General features: G+C 45.1%; 1 protein-coding gene across 1 annotated transcript in view; it reads right to left on the reverse strand.

Moving 5' to 3' along the window:
- Positions 1-2759: 2759 nt before the first annotated feature.
- LOC131285532 (uncharacterized) overlaps positions 2760-23032 on the reverse strand; it is a gene marked incomplete at its 5' end in the record, with an annotated part of 50487 nt that continues 30214 nt past the window's right edge. Inside the window, 12 exons of the mRNA XM_058314390.1 lie at positions 2760-3269; positions 6307-6414; positions 6500-6655; positions 6743-6923; positions 7002-7563; positions 9489-10228; positions 20936-21144; positions 21260-21379; positions 21458-21524; positions 21614-21972; positions 22062-22294; positions 22376-22809. Coding sequence (XP_058170373.1) covers positions 3030-3269; positions 6307-6414; positions 6500-6655; positions 6743-6923; positions 7002-7563; positions 9489-10228; positions 20936-21144; positions 21260-21379; positions 21458-21524; positions 21614-21972; positions 22062-22294; positions 22376-22809 — 3409 coding nt within the window. The remainder of the gene's footprint in view (positions 3270-6306; positions 6415-6499; positions 6656-6742; positions 6924-7001; positions 7564-9488; positions 10229-20935; positions 21145-21259; positions 21380-21457; positions 21525-21613; positions 21973-22061; positions 22295-22375; positions 22810-23032) is intronic.

Below are 23032 nucleotides of genomic sequence, written 5' to 3' on the forward strand. Positions count from 1 at the left end.
GCTTCTCTCTGTGCTTTTGGTGGCGTTACAATTGTGTGTTTTGCTTTTAAATGCAAGGATCTATAATACAACACGTGCTTACTACTTGTTTGCTAGTTTTGCTTTTTTTTGATTGATTGATTGATCGATCGATTTATTCATTGGGATTGGATGATCTCTCTGCAGTCTAGTTTATATTGTTTAAGTCTATTTTATAATACTCTTGTATTTCAATTCCTCTTTCGCTACTCGCTTCAGATTGTTCTCCATACGGTTTTCCCATTCCAAGCCCAAATATTATTCCATGGCATGCTTGCGCTTACATAATGAAATTTGTAAAAGTCTGAAAACTTGTTTAATTTTATCGTTCGTCAACTTTGCCCTATATTGCCATAATTGTATAGCACTTCGTTCAGCATAAGGTTTATCAAATCAAACGATTGGAAGTTAAAAAAGCATTACATAAATATTGGTTATTTCATACGAATGGAATTCATTAACCACAGTTTTTATCTGATATAAATACAGTTTTACAGTACATGTTCTCAATACTTCATTTTTTGCCAAACTTTTTTTTATCGTTTCAATTCCATATTCGCTTCGAAGGGTGAGATTAGAAACTGCTGCTGTATCTGGTGGAACGAACAACGCCCACACACATTGCTTTAATACCAAACTTTTCTCCTTTTTATATCCCCCTCCTACGGGACCATCGATTTAAAGGAAACTAAGACAAATCGTTCCGATCATTGCCAATTCCGTCGCAATTTCCGTTCCCACTTCGTACGTAACGAAGTGTTTGCAAAATTGTGTGTTACTTTCAAAAATAAGGCATGCTCTCACTAGTAGGGTTGTGTGTGTGTGTGTATGTGTGTGTATGTGAATCTGCTCGTCACACTATATTTTAAATGCTAGAATTAAACGCTTCCCCTAACATGGTATCAACACATTTTGTTCGCTGCCGCCATTTGGGTACTGCTCACAGTTTGGTTTGCTTCTTTGCCCGAAATGGAGTTGAATCTTTCAAAATTGCAAACGTTAAATGCAATCACATGGGGAACGGTAAAGGAAAATCAATTCCCAAAAGCAGTAGGCGAGAAAGCAGCCAGAGCAGTAGGCCATGCGGGCAGCGTCCGTACAAATATCACAAGCACAAACCGTTGCTCACAGTGCAGCAGAGATGTCCAAATCGATTACAATAAGACTACGCCATCGCGGTTAGGTTACGTTACTACAAATATGTGCTACAAAATGGAAAATGTGTTGGTGTGTCGGTAGTGGTTGATTGTTCTACGTTTAGCACGTCCTCGCTTCCTCACATCCCACATGTTGTGGGCTTGCATTTCCTTTCCCGTTCCTGTGTTTATTTTTCTTCGCTTGACAAGAAGGACAAAACTTGAACATGGGTTGCTTTTTTAAATCACGCAAACAGTTTATCTTGTCAGTAGCATTTCGAAATAAAGCATAATTTCTATACAGTTTTTGAGTGCAGTTTAAGCTAACAAAATCATTTTCTTTGATTTACAAGGTAACAGGGCCAGTTTAGCCAGACAAGCTTTTTCTCCTCGTGCGTACAATATATAAAAGAAAGAACAAAAGAACTAGGTTATAAACAGAAGGAAAAACAATAAAAAGATTATTCATCACAATAAGTAAGGTAAGGGTTGTTTTAGTTCGTCTCGACTGTCCCCTTAGTATGATTGTAATTTTCTAAAAGGCGTGCATCGAGGCGTTTCGTTTTATTTACATCCTAAAAAGGCTTTTTCTTCAAAGCAGCGGACCGAGCTGAGCCGTGGCGGCTGCCCGAACAGAACCCAGAGGAAAAACAAAAAGCGAAAAGTTAAAAAAAAATATATATATAAATGTACTCACGGTACCAGAAAAGGTAAACAAGCGGAAAAGCTAAGAGACACCGGGCGGCATATATTTTCGACGTTTATTACTTTTTTTTGTTTTCGTTTTGTTGAGTTTCATACAGTGTTTTTTCATTGCAAACCCTCTGGCGGAAGATCCCGATACTCGAGCGGTTTTCGGCGTGTTTGCCAGGGTTATACGCTAGTAGCTTCGACGTTACATTAGCGGTAGTAATAATAATAAAAATAATAATAATAATACAATAATAATAATGTTACTATTAATTATGATTGTAATAAAATAATGCTTTCTTTTCTCATAACCAAACATGCGCGCCAGAGCCGGTCGCGTTTAGCTCCGCAACCGCGATGATAAGCAGACTTACAGACGAATAAATCAATTACAACAGTGCGCCGTATACTTTATACGTAAAGAAAGAAAAATGGAAACAGGATGTAGCGATGTGTGTGAAAAAGAAGGAACAAGAAGTACACATATTTAGATGATATTTTGTTTCCATTACTTTGCTGTTTTGTTAAGGGTTTTAGCGCAACAGTGACACACCGTTCACGAAAATGGAGTTGTTGTGCAGAGCGCGGTGGGAAAGGGAGCGTATGGGAGCGGAGAACGGGACTTTAAATTACAATAAAAACGAAAATTATCCCCAACATCATCATTCACTACCGGGGAGGTGTTTTTTCTATTCTGTGCTGTGTCGTCCGTGTTTGTTGTGCGACAATTTGCGTTGCCTTTCTAAACACAGGCACAGGAAGCACAAATAATTGAGGATAAAAGGTACACCGATCTATTTTCCTCTTTCGTATATTCAGCCTCGCCGCGTAACACTCGAAATTAATGAATAGCCCATATCTCGCCCGAGATCCGTGCGACGACAGGAAAATGGTTCTTCCAGTAAAGTTGAAAGTGGTGTAAGGAAACTGTGTCTCGCATTTTCCGAACCCAAAGGCTTTTTTAACTGCTTTGGCCCACACTTTTCGTTTTCCCAATTGCACTCCTTTTTTCGCTTTTTGTTTTTGTTATCCAACGGAGATAAGCCATTCGACACACGCTGGAGAGGCGTTGCTGCTTATGCTTCAACGAGCACTAGTAGGTTTGTGGTGGCGTCGATCCCGAGGTTAATGCTGCTGCTGTCGGTACTTCCATTGCGAACAAATTTAACAATCTCTCCTACCCCCTCAGTCCGTTGCGTTGGTCGGTGGTGCCGCCGTGGTTCCGCCACCAGCAGCGTTTCCGACGTCCTCCACCGTTGGGGATGGTGATGAAGGCGCAACTGGTGCCGTTACTGCCGTCTGCTGCTGCTGCTGCTGCTGATTAGTCGACCCGTCCGAACCGGCCGTCACGGTCGACGATGACGTCACTGGAAGCTGCGTCTGCTGATCATCACCATTCGTAGGCTGCTGTTCTTGGTTGGTTTCCTTAAATGAAAACGAATGAAAAATAATAATCAGAAATGCCCAGCAGAACAGTTAACAAGAGGTTAGGAAGGAGCAATGCATTTTGCCTCCATTTTTAAACGAAGGTAAACGGGTATTCCCCCATGGCGCAGCGGGGGGGCCTGCATTTTTAAACGGGGGTGCCCATGGCGCAGCGGTGGCGCGAGGAAACACCACACCACAGGTGTGGGATCGAATCTCGAGTCTGGCACCCTTCGGTATTACGAACGGCTGACCACCGATGTATAATATACCGTCTTTCGGTCACACAAACTCTCTTCGGAGAGAGGCCTTGTCCCACTAGGGGATGTCGTGCCACATAAAAAAAGGGTATTCCTGTATTTAAACTTGGAGGAATTGTTCAAATGGTTGATTTGGTTGAGCGTAACTTTTTTGCTCCTGTTTTTGCCAGCAGATTGTATAAAAAAACTAAAAATGGAGGTAAAATCATTTATAAACCGACCAACTCCACCGTGCACTCGGATCAAGTATTTGTACTAGATAAGATTTAAACGGTACGGACAGTGTACTCTTATCTACCAGATGCCCACGTTTTTACATTACGTCTGTGCAGTAGACGTAAACAACCAGAACAGTTCCCTGGCCTCAGGATGCTTTCTTTCAGGATGACTTTGGAAATTACAGTACTTTTTACACAGTTGCGAGACTTGACATACAGTGAGCCCAAAAAGTATTCGTCTAGACGAAAATTTCTTGAAAAACCCATATTTTAGAGCGTTGTAGGCTCAAAAAATGCGTTTAAACGGCCATGGTCGGTAGAGGATTAGTCAATTCGTATATATCAATCAAATTTGCTAGTAGAACTTAACAACACTGGTGGCCATGGCGCAATATTACAAAAAAAAGCATTTATGATGAACGCAAAAAGTATTCGTCTACTTCGGATTGTTGTCCTATTTTCGAGGCAACTAGCTTACTGTGTTAAGATTTAATATTTTTTTAGGGTATCCCTTTGCTTCAATAACAATTTTAAGTCTACGTGGCATGGAATTGGCCAAATTTGTCAAGACGGTAGGCGGTATTCGGTTCCATTCTGCTTGTAAGGCGCCTTTCAACTCATCCTTGTTAGAGATTGTCCGTTTTTGAAGGGAATCATCTAAAATCTTCCTTAGATGTTCTATCGGATTCATATCTGGACTCTGTGGGAAGCGAATGGAGTTGTTTTGGGACATTATAACGAAGCCCAAACTTGGTATTTACGGCTGTGTGCTTAGGCTCGTTATCTTGTTAGAATAGGAATCTTCCTTGAAATCCTAACTTCTCGGCGCTTTGTATACAACTGTCTTTCAAAATTTGAACGTAGGTTTTGTGATCCTTTATCCCATCAATGAAGTGCAGCTGCCTCACTCCTGCTGCACTAATGCACCTCCAAACCATGTCGGAACTTTCACCATATTTCACCGTTGAAATAAGATTCTTTGTTTGCATCTCAGTATTGCATTTTTTATGTGGTTAAAGCTCGTGGCCGACCTTTTCGTTGCTTATTTTCGAATGTTTTTGAGCCGTAGAATCGATAAATTACCGATTGAGCTTTAAAACAAGGTCTGGCCACAAGGTTTGCTATCTCGTTGGTAGACTTGCATACACTATGCAATCGTACGATTAGTTTTTCTCTTCAAAGGTTATCTCTGACGCCTTTTGACCTATGATGTGAACTAACTGGACATTCCGAATTAACACATTAAGCGCTACGTCCATTTGCACTGCTTTCCGTTAAGTCGTTAATTCGTCATAGACCATCGACGGTGAGTAGTGAGCTGTGCTTGCATGTTCAAACATTCCTTGGCGATATAGAACAATGCAAAAAAGTGATAAAACAAGGCCTTTTGTACATTTTTTGCTCATTTCCCGATGCCTCCTAAACAAAAATTTTCAATAACGCGAACTGACCATATTATTTTAAAAAACGAGATGCACTGTCGGCCCCAATAACCTGGTTTCCCTACAAAAAATACTCTGTCAGTTCCATGGGACTAAGAGAGCGCTCAACGTATTAATTCCAGACCGATGTATGCTAAATTTCATTCAAATTGAAATATCATGTCACTTTAGTGATCTGCCATCAATTAGATTCAGAGAGGCCCACAGGAAGGCGGTCAATTTCCAACTAGACGAATACTTTTTGCACTAGCAAAATTTCAATTTTTTAGTTTTAAATTTATTTTACTGTTAAGTTTTTCTATTTTTTTATTTTTATCAAACATCGATAGTGCCTTGGCCAGTACCACACTCAATCTGACCATTGGAATTTTTGTTGTGCGCCTACTAGGCTTATAAATCGGGTCTTTCAAATAAATATTCATCTAGACGAATACTTTTTGGGCTCACTGTACATTATGCAATCGTAGGATTAGTTTTTCTCTTCAAAGGTTGTCTCTGACGCTTTTCGACCTATGATGTTCCTATGATTCCGAATAAACACATTAGGCGCTACGGTCATTTTCATTGCTTTCCGTTAAGTCGTTAATTCGTCATAGACCATCGACGGTGAGTAGTGAGCAGTGCTTGCATGTTCAAACATTCCTAGGCGATATAGAACAATGCAAAAAAGTGGTAAAACAAAGCCTTTTGTTAATTTTTCAATAACGCCATATTACTTTAAGAAACGCGATGTACTGTCGGCCCCAATAACTTGGTTTCCCTACAAAAAAGGCTCTGTCAGTTCCATGGGACTGAGAGAGCGCTTATTCCAGATCGTGGTATGCTAGATTTCATTCAAATTGAAATTTCATTTCAGCAAATATCAAAAATCCCCGAAAAAACTAGCGAATTGGTCCAAGTAAATGAATACCAGTCCTTATGAGAAAGCACCCAAATTGTAATGCAAAAGATGCAGTCTTTTAATCACTTATAATTAAAGTTAAAATTTCTATTTTGAATTCTTAATAGTTGCTTCGTTATTGGAAAGCGAGAAATAATTCTCAAAAGTACATTTTGCAAGCTAGAGATACAGTAACCTCGCCAAACCCGTTCATTCGGAATTTATTACTCCACTCACCTGCGATTCTAAAACACGTTCCTGATGCATTGCATTCAGCAGCTCCCGTAAGTGTTGATTTTCCCTTCGCAGATGCTCTCGCTCGACATCCTTTTCACTAATTTTATGCTAAAATATATGGAAAAAACAAAAACAGGTAACAGAGCGGGTGGTTAGCAAGATCGAGGTTTAATTGAGTGCGTTGTCCACTAACCAAGAGTTGCGAAATCTGGGCGTTTAGGCCAGTGACGTAGCTCGCTATCAGATGGCACGGTACGGTCGGAGCGAGGGACGTAGCGTGGAGCAGCCGATTCTTGCCGCAAAGCTCAACCCCCATCGGTCCGGAGTATTTTTGGGTCATGGATGGACTCTGTGTGCGCGTGTGTGAGAGAGAGAGAAGAGCGGGGAAAATGGTAAATTTTCAATTGTTGTAAGAAAAGCGTCGAAGGATGCTTACCACTGTCGAGTCGTAGTTCTCGTTGATTTCTATATGGGACTCGGGCGATTTTGGAACACCTCCAATCACACCGTCGTCTAAGGTATCTACAGCGGTGGCGGCGGCGGCCGCAGCGGCGAGCTTGGAAGCTTCCGTAAGCTTGCGTGCCTTTTCGTTCTCTGCCATCAGCACGGCGGCGGCTCTATAAGGTGGACAGGTTACAGAGTGTGTCTCGTTAGTTTTAATTCTTCACAAACGCCCAAACGTTCCTAAACCCTACCTAACTTCATCGATTTCACAGTATCCATCCTCGTCCTCCGTAATGTTGACGGACTGATCCAACACGGCCACAGCGATCGGCGGTGGTGGCGGAGGCGGCTGGCCGGCAACCTGGGGAGCGGATGGGGGGGATGTGTTGTTTGACGCGGAAGGCACTGACTGACCGCCTATCGTCGGGCCGGTCGGCTCGATCGGGTCTTTGGCGCCGGTGGTAGTCGTCGACGGAATGTTCCTGCTGTTGCTGTTGCTGCTGCTGTTGCTGCTGCTGCCGGTGGTGCAGCGGCCACGGCGCACACTGCACTCATCACAGATCGAGGTGGAAACGGCACTGATCTGCTGGCTGTCCGTCACTTGCGTGTGCTCGTTCAGGATCTCCATCAGCGTTTGGCCGTAGGCGAACGCGGCCAGCACGATGTCGGTCGGTTCCTTTGGTGCTTCGGGCTGGGCGGCAATGTCCGCTATCGCCTGGAAGTGTTCGTCCGGCACTTTGAACATGTCGCACACGATGCGCTGCTTGCTGGCCAGCGTCTTCTGTATCAGCTGGTCGTATCGGCGCATTTGTTCTGATAGCGGGTGGGAAACATTGGATTAATAAATTATCTCCTGTTGTAGAACAATTCTTGTTATATATTTTGAACATTTTTTTATAATTTTCCATTTAGTTCAAGTTACAATATTATTATTGTGGTTACTATATTCCCTAATTTGATAATGACCCCGAGCAACGTTGAGAAAATAAGCACAGACGTCTGCCCAATTAAAACAACTGAGGATGAGAAATATAAATAACCAAAAAACTATTCCGGGACAGTCGGGAACTCTCGCGAAGAAGCCAAATAAACTCCCGCGAGAATGTCTGCCAGAGCTCGCGAGCAACAATAACAAACATTCCCCTTCGGTTCACTTCACCAAAAACTGTGAAATTTTGCATCAACCAACCGACCGTTGTGTTCCTGTGGGACTCTCTACTTCCCACGAAGGATGCACGCCGAGCTGACCAATATTCGGGTGGGTGAGATTGCTGATTGGTCAACTCACTTGCCATCCCGGATCGGATTGTTTACAGGATCGTCGACAAGTCATAAAGAAGTGAAAATAAATAGCGGTTCCGTTCGCTGCCAATAGCTTTGCCAAGTTCCGCTTCAAATACGGGGTTCGATACGAAACCAGGGACCACGGGGATCGTGTGTGTTTACGTTGCCAACTTGGCCACATTGAGGATGATGCAGTTTGCCTCCATCGCGAATGATCACATTCACGGGAACACTTGGGATATTTAATTGGTGAAATGATTCATCTAAAGCCCAATTCAATCGATGACAACTTTTACTCGATGCTAACTGTCCCCAAACGCTTCTGAACCTTACTCGGGGTCCACAATACAGCGCGACGTCACCTGACAGGAGCTGAACTCCATATAAAAAAAACCTTGCGCGATGTCCCGCGAATCGCGCTAGATTTTTTTTGCATGGAGTTCAGCGCCTGTCAGGCGACGTCGCGTTACGCGACGGTGCAGTCTGGAAAGCGTGTTACACTAGGTACTTTAAATGTGCGTAGTAGATGTGTGCCTTATGATTCTTTTGGCGAGATTTATGATTTACAAATTTCATTTAGACATTTAAGAACCTTTCAAAACATTGATGAATATTTCATGAAGCTTCAATGAATCTTCATGACGCTTTGATGGGTGACAAAAATGGGGGGAAGGGGTCCGCTAGTGTTGTGCTTAATGAATCTTTTGGCGAGATTCATCCATATTAATCTTTCACTTAAGATTAATTCAGATGGATACATTGAATCTTTAGGGATTCGATAATCAAATGTTTATGAATCTTTCGAAACCTTAATGCATCTCTCGTGGATCTCCACGATTCTTTCATTGGCGTGGATTATGAGACCAAAAAACAAAACCCATTTTTAGCTCATTACTGTTCATCAGTTGATATACCTGTGGGATTCATGAATCTGAATCTGATTTACATAAATCTAGGGTCTTCCCTTCCCATTTCAATGACTTTTTAATCTGACTTCATTAATCTGTTATGCTAAGATTCTCTCATCCAAAGATGCATGAATCTCTAAATCGAAGCAAAGAGTAATTCATATGCAAGAATCTAAATCTAAATTATCAAACTCTAGGTACGTAGTTAGGTTGAACTATTTTACGTGATCGAAAGCTAACGGCGCGAATCTAATTTCGACGAAAAGTGACCATCGTTAATCAATTTCAATTAGATCATCGCAATTCGAACCGAATACATTGTAACGACCGAAAGTTGGTATACTTTTCACCGTCTGGTACTCTGGTACTCTGCCGTGTCTTTGGATGTTGGTTTTGCAACGGCCAACGAAAACGGACGCTTCCTTGCTTGCGGACTTTCCAAGAATTTCCTCCGCGCATCATCATGCTAGTTCTGGAGCGAGCGCCTGGCAGGAGTGTTGTTGTTTATCCCATCCCGGGGGCACGAACTACCCGAATGAAACTCACCTGCCGGAGTTAGGATTGGTTCCGCGGTCAGCGTGGCGCTGACACTGACATGGATTTCGCTCGGGGCCACCAGCGAACACTGTTGCGTGATGGTGCGCGTATTGTTCGGACCTCGGCCACCGCTCGCCGCCCCCCGGCGTGGATAATGCTCGTCGTCTTCCGGCGCGTCGTCGTCGTCTTCGCCGTCGTCCGACGAGCGACCGTTACACTCCTGCGAACCGTGTCGCTGCGTCCGCTTGAACTTTTCCTTCTCCTCGTTCTCCAGGTTGTCCTCCGTTTCGTTGGCGTTCGCCCCTCCGGGACCGGTACCTGCGCCGGTCGAGTGGCGTCCCTTGCCGTGCGAATGATGATCTTCGTCGGCGGCAGCGCTCCGTCCGCCCGCTCCGGCACCATGCGTTGGTGTTCCTCCTCCACCTCCCGCTGCGCCACCCGTGCCATGGCCCACGTTCGACGAGTGCTGCTGCTGGTGGTGATGGTGGGGGGACTGCTGGTTCTGCTGCTGCTGCTGCTGGTGCGGATGATGGCCAACGACGGCACTGCTGCTAATGGCGCGGCACTGCGTGTCCTTGCGCTCGAGCGGCGTCGACGTCTGCTCGATCTTCTGCGTCTCGGTGACGGTTTCGAAGCTGTCCTTCGGTGGATGACCGGCACCACCGCCACTGCTGTCGTCGCCGTATTCGTGCGTTCCTTTGGTACGTGCTTTGTAGGCATCGGCGGCATCGGAGATGTGTTTAAACCATCTGCAACGGAAAACGTATGGAAAGAAGGGAAACGTTAGTTATTACAAACAATTTTAAGCCCTCCTCATATCTTCGGTATTGACGCTTCCCCACACAATTGGCACACCTGGACACTAGAGAAGGCCGCCGGATCGGTTCTCCACCGAGGCTGCTCCTTCGCTTGGCGTGATGTTTGGCGGCGGAACCGGCTCCGTCTTCAAACCTCAGCTCGGGCATACAGTGCGCCACCTCAGCGGCGATACTTTTGCGTCGCAATCGACCCGTGACGGTCGGGACGGTTAAGTTCATCATTTTTTTTTTCTTTTTTATTCAAGCCGCACTACAACTGACCGGTGACAAATCCGTAAAACTCTTTACATTTTACCACTACTAGCCGCGGGGATGAGTTAACGCTCCTATGTAATTGTGCCCCGTTGCACGTAAATTGGTAGTTTGTATTCGCTCCCCAAACGTAACGTTAATCTTTTCCTGGGACATTGGACGAACAGGTGGTTAATTTTTTATAATGATTATAGGGTATATCGCGGTTATCACTTTTTTATGGGCCTTAAATAATGTTGTCGCTTCGCTTAATAGTTTACAATTAAAGACCCTCCGAACGGCCTCTTTAATTTGACAAATATTCTCAGCCAACCGAACGGCGGCCGCCGACGAATCTGCCGATTATTACTGGCAAATTGGAATTTCCATTCCAACGCACCGACGACGACGCGAACCGGGAGGGGCAAGAGATTGTGTAAGTCAACAAAAAAGCGTTAGGTAAGTGTGGCCTTCATGCGAAAAGCTCATCCTCTTTTGTCTCTCCCGTCCATCTACTTGACTTCCTTTCCACTGATTCCCCCCCCACTGGCAACGTGTGTAGAACGGTTCTCTCCGCAGGACCGGAAGATTTACATTGTTATCAGGGAATCAGCGGCCGTGCGGTCATTGCGCAACATGGGGAAGGCATGCGGTATGCTGCCTTCGGACGTAATAAGTGCGGCTTTTGTGGAGCAATGTGTTGCGGTTACGCCTATCTGCGGCAAAGGAAAGTTCGCAAACTAATTGGAACTAAGCGGAATGGTGATTCACCAAGCCTTATGGAGTTTTTAGACCGGCTTGGAGTGTGTTTGAATCCTTGAATCCTCAATCCGATAATTAGATTGGATTTTCTAGTTTGTGCATTGTTTAGGCTTAAGTATCGCTTTTACCTTTTTCCTTTTTATTATTCGATACGTAATATGTGAGCTATATATGATTTAAGAGTCCTAAATAATAACTGTCAGAAAAGAGTAATACATTTAATGTTTTGTTTTCACGCAGGTCACATTCTTTTGCTAAACAGACCGTATAAGTTATTTTTATTACCTCCACATTTTGCCTGATAAAAAAAAGCCGGCGTAACTTAATCGCTCTCTATCGGTTTAAGGGGGCTTTTAGGAAACCGCCAAAGAACGCATTCTGGTGGAAAAATGATTGTTTTATTGCTGCGACGATGGCGCACAGGCTTTGCAAACAAACAAAACTGAAACGAAACACGATCTATACCGATCCGCTCAAGCGCTCGTGATCAACTGGCGTGAAGGGAAGGACGACACAACGAACGGCGGCGGTTTGCGTACTGTTTGGTTTAGTTTTTTGTTTAAGTGGTAACTGATAAGTGCACGAGTGACATTAAACGTCGCGGATTTTTGAGACCTTCTTCAGCCTCCTCCTATAAAATGTAAATAAAACCACTATAGCCTTTAGGGAAGCGCCTATCAACTGGCGACCGGGAAACAAACGGAGAGAATCTCGGAATAAAACACTGGGGGCTAGACATTTTATTGTGAAATAAACCAATTTTGTTTACAATGCAAATGACATGCCGATGCTGGTTGCCGGAGGAAATAAAAAGAATATTTGCTTGATTAACCTTCCATTAGCGGTCAGTGGGCAGTTGTTTATTTTTTAGCTTAGCCTTGGTATATAGCCAAGGTTTTTTTCTGATCAGTTCGACCGATTATATTCATGTCCACCACGTGTTCCGGTGTTCCGTGGAAATCACGATTCCCACACACACATGGTAGAAGTAACTAGCAGACCTTTTCTTTCAACCGCAACCGCAAATGAAAGTGAAATTAAAAACAATGCTAATCAAACTGGCAACCAAACAGTCCCAGGGCCAGCTGGGAGGTATCGATCCTGAAGTTCAGCCATTCGAGCAGATCGAAAAACCGCAGAAACTTTCACAGTCGGTTTGGTCCAGGTCAAAGTGTGTGCCAGCAGCAGGGCCCGCTTTCAGATCCGTCGGGTGGATCAAATTTCCATATCTCGTGTACGGAATTCCGCTACCTTAACTTGCCTCGGTTTGTACTAACATTGATTGTTTCTACCGAAGGAAATATGATCGAATGGGTGGATGGGATGTCGGTGTTCGACATGCCAATCAAATTGTGTTCAATGAATCTCCACGCATTCGCCGACCGCGCCGTGTCAGCACAATTAGCTTCGAGGGGAAGTGGATTGTTGTGTGCAGTGTAAGAATGTACATGCAAATTATGACCTAAAGAACGAAAATCGCAGTTCATCAGCCTCGTGAACAGAGAAATAATAGTAAAAAGTATTGAGTAAAAGTATTGTGTAGTAAAGGTACATCGTGCTGTGAAGACCCTGCCGTCGACATCAAAACCGATCGGCCTAGAGAGGACGTTTGTTTGTAATTGAATGTTTATCGCATTGGGACATAGGGCTGGCTAGTTTTTTTGTTTTCCTCCAAGGAAATAATTGACCAACCCAGCCAGCCAGCCAGCCAGCCAGCCAGCCAGCCAGCGAGCCAACCATCCAGTATGGCTCATGTTACACGACGACAGGCGATGTCAACATCGACATTGAACAACCGCCAGCCGACCCAGGCCACCATCACACGAGACAGGTGACTGTTGAAATGTCAATTACCATATTGTCATTTTGCTACAATTGTGCCAAAGGGCGGCTAGGGCAGGGCGGGGCAGGGCAGGGTGTGCTTGTGTGTGTGTGTGCTTGTGCAGCGCGATGATATCGCGTATCAACGGGCAATTTGCGTTTGGCCTATTCAACTTTCAATCATCCTTTTCCCCTCCACCGCCGGAGGGAGTGTTCCGGAGGAGCAAGACGTCGGATCTCGGTGGAGTGTGCAGAGGAGGGAGAGTATGCCGGGAAATGTGCCTTCCATTTCCAATCGTATAATCTTAATTGTGTGTTTTTAATCCGACCGGCATTGGGACATTCGTTAGCTCAATTTAATATCGCGTCGTCGACGGCCTTCCTTCAACGGAACAACAACACAGGCACCTTGTTGTGTAGCACCATACAGAGTGTCATATGGGTTTTCATAGACCAGGGCCAGGTTTGCAAGCTCCTTTTCAGAACATTTAATGCGCGCCAGCCATTGCACTGAGAGTAATTTAAACGTTGTGTCAATGTTTAAAGTGACACATGTTTGAACAATTACCTCTACCTCTCCCTCCCTCTCGCAACCTGAACCAAAGGCACCGAAGGGCGTTTGATACCGGCCCGTAAACAAGTCCCAGGCAAATGGCTCGATTGAAGTGGGTGTCTAATATCTCACCATCAGGAATGGCAGGATGCTGCTGGGAAGCAACGAGCTCAGCATTCCAGCACTTTTCTGTTTTTAATGGAACTCGGATTTGTTTAGTGAAGCGGAAGCAAATTTCATGCGGCATGCGATAAAGTTTTTCCACCCCGACTTCAGGTGCGTTGTTGCAGCATCATATCATGCTTTATTTGCTGAATAATTAAGTATCCCCATAATGCATTACTTCCGAGTGGGAAGGTGTGTTTTGCAGCTTGTGTTTGGCATGGAAAAAGAGCAAAGTACTTTAATTATTCATTTTACCGGTTGTGATGGAGTTTCATATGCACATGAAAATGGATAGCATTGAAATGATTGTTGTTTTGTAGAAAGGAACAAAAATCAGGGCTTTTAGGACCAGCTTCGAAACATTCGGATCAAAGCGAAATTTTGAGACATTCCTATAAATTATCCAACGAAGGAAAATGTAAAAATATTACTTTTCTACGTTTAAACAATTTAAGCGGGTGGAAATGATAAAACAAAAATGTGCCACGAAATAAAATATTGACAATCAATCGTGAAGTACGGTCTCTTTCCATTGATTGTAAATTTTGCTGGCAATTGATTTTGTCTTTTGTAAAGTTATACGTTTAACAAAAATTTCCTTCTAAAATGTGTTTTCTTTTCCTAACTAAAGGCCGGTTGAATTTCCACTATATTTTGGGTTACTACCAGTTATGAGTTTGTAAAACGCGTTCTGTTAGTTCTATTTGCAACTCGATTGATTATGGAAGGAAATGGCATGTAAACTAAAACCTTAAATTGTTTCGAGTACAGCATCAACCTGTTTCCAGAATATGAGAGCTGGAGAGAATTTTGAAGCAAATTGCCCAGTAAAGTTCCTCCTTTAATAAGGGTATTAGAACGGAATCAATCGGTTGAAAATAATGTGAATTTTCAGAGGCTGAAAGCATCCGTTCGAAATTGAATGATTCCAAACACTATGGATATGACAACCATTTTCTGAGAGGCTATGAGAGATAATCTTAAGCAATTTGCAGCAAAATTATTACGCAGATACGAATCGGTTCTATCTATGAGGTTAGAATAGATTTAGATCAGAAAACAAGAAAATTTGACCAATTTACAGGAACAAGAAAAAGACTCTGCACGACATAGTACGCTCGTTTGCCTTATATCACTCCACCCATTATTTCGTCTCCAATAAATCCTCCTAATTGAGGCAGTTCAATCATCCACGTTAGCGCGCTCCTATTTATTCACGCGCTAATTTTCCGACATTTTCCCCCCATCGACATCGGACGGCCTACTGGCCTACAATGTCGGCGACTGATACTACCACCACAGCCGCAGCAGAGCTCTAGAATAAATGACCCGGCCAATTTGTCCATCGCACGGCGGTGCGCCAACGCACGGTGGGTGTGTTTGTGTGCGTTTTGTTTGGAGTTTGGAGCAATTATAGCAACCTTCAAAACTTCGCGCACCGTCCCACACAAAACGCCCTACGGAGCAGAACATCACGATCTTCTCCTCCTCCGAAGTATTCGCTCCGCTTTTTCCATCTCGAGAAAAAAAAACAAGAACAAACCCAACCACCCACCCACGGGCAGGGGGAGGGGCATGAACACGGTTGTTGGTGGGATGGATCCGATCGGTGGATGAAGATCAGATGGTTTTATTTTGCCCCCCTTGTTTTAGGGTTTCGTGCCGCCTGATGAGCCTCACACACTCGAGACAACGGAAGGAAACGACGAAACGCTGGATGTGAAAGGATGTGTAAACAAACATCGGGCGGTCATCGCGCGAGCGGAAGAGGTGGAAAAACAAACCCCCCCCCCCCCCCCCCCCCCCCCACGGATGTCGTTGTTTCGTGAGACCATCACAAATTCGACAGATTTGAAACATGTTACCGCCAACAGCACACGACAGACGAACCGTGGTGCCGTGCGTGCGTACGCGTCACGAAGACATCAACTAGATGGATTAGATTCAAACTGGGTTAGTTGTGCACGAGGGAGCAAATACACTCGGTTGCTTTGACCACTGCCATTTTTTTTGTTTTCGTTTCAGAACCTTCGCTTTTTTACAAGATGAAGGTGGAACGGTTTATGGGTTTGTTTTTCTAAATTCTACACGACACTGAATTTTGTTAACTCGGGTACATATTAACACAAGAATTCACGATATGGCTTTGCAGCAGGAGTTCCAGAAAAACTGCGTACACACTGTAATTTTCCGGCAAGACAGCTTTTCCTCGCGCGCGCTTTTCCCGGTGACACGAACCCAAAAAAAAAGGGAAAACACACACCTCGTCCGAAGGATGCGTCCGGCTTTCTCACGCTCTCGGGGAAAACTGAGCCGGTTCGAGTGCGAAACAGAGTCTTATAAGGTACCCTCCTCCACGCAGCTTGCTTTTCCCTTCCTCCCTCCCTGACCGTCGAACCGGGGGGTTGGTGTGGTTTCGCTCTTCCGAGACCGTCAACGGCTGTGAGCTCACCGTGTTGACACGGTCTAAGGGCGACACGGACGGGTGGATGCACGGACTGGACCTGGCACACGGCAGGGCCCGTCGTCACCCGTCACCCGAACCTTGGGCAAATTTTATCTCATTTTACTTGCCCTTCTCTCTCACTCTCCATCGCTCGGCCGTACTAGCCCTCAGTCTCTGCCACTTCCTCTCTCTCTCTCTCTATGTTTGCCGCGTGCGTCTTCGAACAACCGGAGCTATGGCTAATCGGATGGAGCTGTCGAACGATGGTTTACAACTTCCAAACCGTGGGGCCGGTGGCGCACATGTTGGAATTTAATTGAGTTGAAATATTATACAACGCCACGGGCATGGGGCGACGTCGGGGGGGGATCGGGGGCGATAAGCTCATTGGAAAAGTTTATCAAAGCCGTAACAACAACCGAGCCCTAAGCAAAAACAACCTAAATGACTGTTCTGTTCGGTAATTATTCTGCAACATTATTCTCTTTGACTTTGTGTTTTTTCCGTAGAGAAATTCTACCGAAGAAAAAAACTTCCTTCAAATGATGGGACAAATTCAACACTGGATCCCGCCTCTGCCAACCATCGTTCCTCTCGCCAGGGCCTTTGGGGTGCACGAATGAAAAACAAGACTAAACATAAAACCTTTTAGTACCAGATGTCTGCTTGGGAAAATATATATATATATTTGCCCACATCCCGGACGAGGAGCACGTTTTCGGTCAAACTTTTCAAGTGTAGCACCCCTTCCAAAAAGGGTCCAAATAACCGGTGATCCTTTTACGTCGTTACGGTTACCTACGAATCGGCCAGCCGAAAAACCCAACCAGCAACGCACGCCTACACACGCAGGCGCGCACACGCAAGTGTTGAAGGCAGGAACCCGCGTGCCCCGGATGCGTAAACTTTTCCGGCGTTCTTGTTATGATAATTCCCTCGCTTTCGTTCGATTTCCGATTTTCCGGTTGTGCGACTTCTCCTATGAATCGATTTCCTCTGAAGCACACGCGAGAAACGGACGTCCGTGGGGAGAGGAGAAAGAAACGGGAGTCAGAGATTCTCGTTTTCTTTAAATCCACACAAGCAGGGAAGCGGCAGAGACGTGCTCAAGTTCTACCTAAAACGCATCATCAACGTTCGCGCTCACGCGCGCGTTTGCTATTTGGTGTGCAATTTATTTTGACTAGCCAAAAGCTGGCGGCGGTTGGGTGTGGGAGGGAAGACTTTTGAATTTTACGAAGGGTGTTGAGGAAGTTTTCCTGCCGTCAAAAAAGTATCCACCAACACGTAGCGTTTGAAGGAAAATGTCTCACGGTAATCCGAAATATTTGTGGTTAGTCATTGTGCCTCGTTCACATTCATCTGAGCAGACGATTAGCTTCTCGTAGAATTTACTTTATTGATATGTTACTATCCGTCGTCAACTGAACGCACCTAAGGTGGCACATTTTTTAGTCTAATTTTCAAGCAAACCATTTTCCCGTTCTCATTTTCGTCGCGGCTGTGAATCTGGCTTCGAAACGTGCCGCATAAAATGGACCATTTGTGCCATGGACCACAAACACACACACAGGCGAAATGAAAGGGAGTTGTGCCAAACGAGAGCGAAATCAGGACACAACAATCTTCGGCTCGGTGAAGAAGCAAAAGGAAAAGCTGTCCGCCGCACGGATGTGAGAGGTCATATGGGGTGTTGTTGTGTACTTGACCTGTTCCCGGAGCTGCCGCCTCCGGAGTGTTGTGGAATACGCTTAACCCGACATGGATGGATAAACGGTTCGGAGGGCCCAACCAACGAGAGACACCACCACCACCTCCCCTTCTAACCGGCGGCGGCGGCGGCGGCTGCTTAACGTCATTCACACTTCGCGGCGACTCCGATTTTCTTCAGGGCCACCGCCGCCGCTGCTGCCGTGGACGAGATCGACCGATTAACGTGCAGTGCGTTGTGTGCGGACTGGAAAACTGGCTTTTCTTTTCCACCCCCTTCATAGAGCCATAGGCACAAAGATCTACGCAGTAGACGCAACATCATACGCACTCGGCCAAGACGATTCGCACAAACGGGGGTCTATAAAATAATTCTTAACGAGAATCTGACTGACAACAAACGTGAGAGTGCTACTATTGGTTGCTTTGTGGAAGGCAATTAAAAATGTTTTTTTTCTTCTGTTGATTAAAGGAAAACCTGTAACGAAGAAAAGTGAAGCTATATTGCGTCTGTAGAATGTTGGTCCATTTGGAAAATGTTGGCCGCTCCATGCAATATGTTTGCAATGGAATTTAGGTGAGACCTTTTTTCTTCCTTACAGAACCTTCTCCAACGCTGAGCCCAGAAGTTATGAGATGGAGACAGCATTATCTCGTGAAAAATGGCTTCCCTGTGGGTTCGTGTCTCGCTCCCCTCCCCCCAACCCCATATTTCTTTACCTGTTCATATCTGGTGAAAGCTGCCAGCCCCAGGGGAAACCGGGACAATCACAAATGTAATGAGTTTACCGAAATAAAAATCTCGTTCGCGAAAGGATACGGGACAATCTCCCAGAAAGGCAGCCTGTGACCTAGTGGGCGTGTGGTGAAACGGTTGCCTCGTTTACGTTTGCTCTGCCTTTGGTTTGTTTGCTAATAATTTCTTCTAGTGCCCCCCGTACATATCTGGTGGCGATACTGGTGGCCAGATGTACCAGATGGGTTCACCATGCATGCAGCGCGTTTTCATGTGCCTGTTACTTTTATTTGCCGATCCGTTCTTGGAAGGCAGAATCAGTAGCACATATGCGTGGGGCAAAAGCAAAATGATGTCACAAAAACCACATGTTATCAGTTGGGAAAGTTGTAAGAAAAACTTTGCAATTGTTTTATTGTTGTTTTCCTAATAAAGATTCTTTTGCCAAAGTTGTAACCGAGTGGAAAAGTTCCGATAAAATCCTTTTTATAAAAATTCAATATGAAACGAAAGGAGGTAAACATAAACATGCAGTTGAAGGCGTCGAATGTATCAGAATTGATTTTATTAAAAGCTTGCCCCTTGATTGCGCAAATAAATCGTCCCAACATCGTTAGCAGCAAGCAGGTGGGCCCAACGTTTTTCACCTATTAATTTAAATTACGACGTTTTATGTAAATACATTCCACTCTCGGTTGATGGAAAACGATTCAGTTTTCTTTTATTACCACCGGTACACGGACGGGATTAAACGAGTTCCCGCTTACTCCGAGAGCCAGTCATGTTCACTGTCACATGTAAGCAATGGAAACGAAAAAAAAGAAGCAATCCTACATCACGACGACGACAACGACGGTGATGATCGCGATGAAACAATAACCAGTTGCTAATAGCCGCTGACAACATACTCTTATGCGCGCACGTGTCGCCCCATCCTGGCTCATCTCACGGGTTGGGAGGAGCATTCGCGGGGGACAACGCAAACCAGTTTTTCCTCCACAGGCTCTCGACGAACATTGAAAGGAGAAAGCGACGGCGCAGGGTCGATTGATTTCAACTACATCTTCGGCAAGGTTGCTTGCAGTACCATTTGCACCTCCTCATCGCCTCCTCTTTTGTAAACATTACTTTCTATCACGTTAAGTTTCAATTTAAAATCAAACATAAAACATTTAACCTCACACCCGAATAGTTGCTCAATTTTACCAATGTTCGAAATATGGTTCGATGAGTAACGGCATTTCGTTGAAAGGTTTGTTTTTCGCATGTTTGCCCATTTTCAAAATGATTTTTCTTTTATGGTAAAAAAAAGGACAATTCATGCTAAAAATATCCTTTCCCCCCACCGACACGTCGACGTTGCCAGATGAATCATCATGTCTCCAAAAACTCGTGGGTTGGCTTGGTTTTTTTCGAACATGAAAATTGGTTACTAAATTTAGCACAAGTGTGACGAAGTGCGACGACGACAAATGCCCATTACTTGCGTGTTTAGAATGAGTGTATTCGATGGACTGTAAAATCAAAGGCAGCACACGCCAACCTGCTTACATTGTAACGAGTGGGTTAGCAAAACATGAAAGTGTTACACGGATCGATAACGTCCGATTGCGGGGGCATAGATATTTTTGTTGGGTTACCAAATTTGCAATGAAAATTCATATTCACAGCCGTTGAACGCAAAGAACCTTTTGATAAACTTGTTGTCAGTACTGGCTTTTTATGATGCAAATTAAGGTGAACCGCGACTCGTTTTCAAAATGACCCGAAAGGTGTAGCTTCGAGAGCTTGAACACGCGTTTATTGACGTTGAGATAACAGAAGATACTAGAGAGGTATATATTTAAATTGCTTATCTTCTCCACAACATACGGCTTCTACCAAGGTTCGGACGCTTCTTTTGAAATGCAAATTTGGTTTCTAACGGAACCGCTTCTCATTCACAACTAGTCAGCTGTAATACTCTTTTGAAAATCGTTTAAAATACATATGTATTGGGGAACGATTTTTCTCCCGAACGCCTGATTATATGCAACTCAAAGACTCAAGGAAAATTTTCGACGCATTCAAGATAGTTTCCATGCCAACCAGGATTTATGGTGCCGTTTGTTTAGCTTGCGCCGGGGCACACACTAAAATATTTAATGTGCGGCTGGCTCTAGCGGTGCGAAGTTTATGATTATCGTAAAAAAAAATGGCGCAAAGTTTACTCACGTTTTACACTCGGTGCTGCTCGGTGCGGTCAGTTCCAGCATCTGCGAGACGTTGGTGTTGATCAGGAAGAACGTGTTCTTATCGACAGCACTCTGTCGCACCAGGATGAGATTGATTTTGGTGATGGGATTGAAACGGCCTTCGGCGTACTTGCTTTCGCTGCCGCCGAGACCGGGACTAGAGTGATACTTGAGAAGATATTTGTCGTCCTGGAGGAAAGTAGAACCGAAAACAAAGATGTACAACAGGGTGAGACATTATTGAGGGTGGTGATGGTTTCTTCAACGAAAGTTTGTAGGAAAACAGAAGGATTGTCGAACGAACCTGCTTCTGTAGCAGCACCATAATATCTTCAAACAGCAGTCCGTGCAGTTGTACACCTGGATTCTTTTTCATCGTTAAAGGCCCATCATGGATTAGCTTACGTACGGTTAGATCAATATTCTGTAAAGGAATGATAATTTCACCATTAGAAAAGCCTACCAACGACAAGTACAACAAGTGGAGTTATGTTAAACTCACCCTAAATTCACTAGAAGCATCCTTATCCAGTCCGCTCTTGTCGAGTTTGCGTTGGATTGTTAATAACCTTGAATGGAAACAAATAGAATACGATTGTAGTAACGATCACTCTCTTCCATAATCTCGCTTTACAGCGTAACGTAGAATGAAACCTACTTATGCATATCTTCCTCCGTCCGTACCGCCTGGTTGACGTGATCCAGGATCCGTTTGGCGGACACGAGCGACTTCCGGATGGCGTGAGCTTCGCTCTCGTTCTTCGGAGAACTGCGTACGGTGAAGTTGTACAGGTTGTCGAACAGCAGCGGGTATTTGGTCAGTCGCTGCAGTGCCGTCGGTAGAAGGTCCTTCAGCTGCAACCGGCGGCACGCTTTGTGAGATTCCGCTTTGATCAGTATCCGCTGCAGATGCTCGTCCTTTTTCCGGCGCTCCTTCAGTGCCTCCAGGGCGATCTGTTGGCGAGCGCAGAAGTGTGCCGCGTGCTCCTTCAGCTCCTCACCCGTTTGTCCATCGAACTGTCGGGACGATAAGCGTGTGTGTGTGTGAAAGGAGGGGTTTTAGTTACGGAACGATGCCGCATTAGTCAACCATCATCTAAACTTACCATACTCAGGAGTAAGTCGCCAATCTCACGTACGACGTTTGCGTGCTCGCTGCGCCGCTGCTTGAGCTTGAACTCGAACGCGGTGTGGAGATCTTTCAGGTGAATCAGCGAGTGCGGGAAGAGCAGGTGCATCAGATCGTGCGGTAGGGCACCGTATTCCTGGAGCGGCCGCATGAAGATGCCCTCCAGTAGCCTCAGCGTGCGGACGTGATTGCGTTCAGTTTGGTAAATTTCTAGACATTGGAGTAAAAAAGAAGAATGTTTTAACCGAACAAGCTCAAAGCGCTAACTGCGTTCGTTTCAGTGTAACGTACCATTGATCACCTCTTGGCGCTTCTTCTCTAGGTCGCTGATGGAGGAAAGTATCTCGGGTGGTATGTTCGAGCTCCAGTCCGCTTCCGGTTCCACCGTGCCCTCGTCCTCGCTGTCGATCCACTCGCGCGCCGTCGGTACGTTCGACCCGACGACCCCGTGCAACAGTGCGCCCGTGCCACCGCTAATGGTAGACCCACTCGCAGGCAGGACGCCACCTGGGGAGTGCGTTGGGTTTACGCCGACACCGCCCACGCCTCCGACACCACTGGCGGCTCCTGCTGGACCAGCCGAGGAGACCGCAGTCGCGGCACCGGGACCTCCGCCGACCGCCTCCAGCGAGGTGGACCGGCTGTCCAGGGCCAATGGAAGACTAGATGTGGAACTGCTGGAGTAGTTGTTGTTGGCCAGCGAGGAGGCCTCATTTTGTTCATCGCTGGAAGAGGAGAGGGAAGATAATCAATAAGGGCATATGGCAATGCTTTCTCGTGAAAAATACTAATCAGATCACAAATTCGTTAACCGGTTGAACGCATACTAAGTATAGGGTGGAGCGTGACAAATTCTTGCAGTAAATTTAAGAAAATTTGGTACAAGAAACAATTAACCAGCAAGTAGAAAACGTGATGATATCGAAGCAAAATGGCAATCGGTTAATC

The sequence above is a fragment of the Anopheles ziemanni genome, chromosome 3 (assembly GCF_943734765.1).
Source record: "Anopheles ziemanni chromosome 3, idAnoZiCoDA_A2_x.2, whole genome shotgun sequence".
Taxonomy (NCBI): Eukaryota; Metazoa; Arthropoda; class Insecta; order Diptera; family Culicidae; genus Anopheles; species Anopheles ziemanni.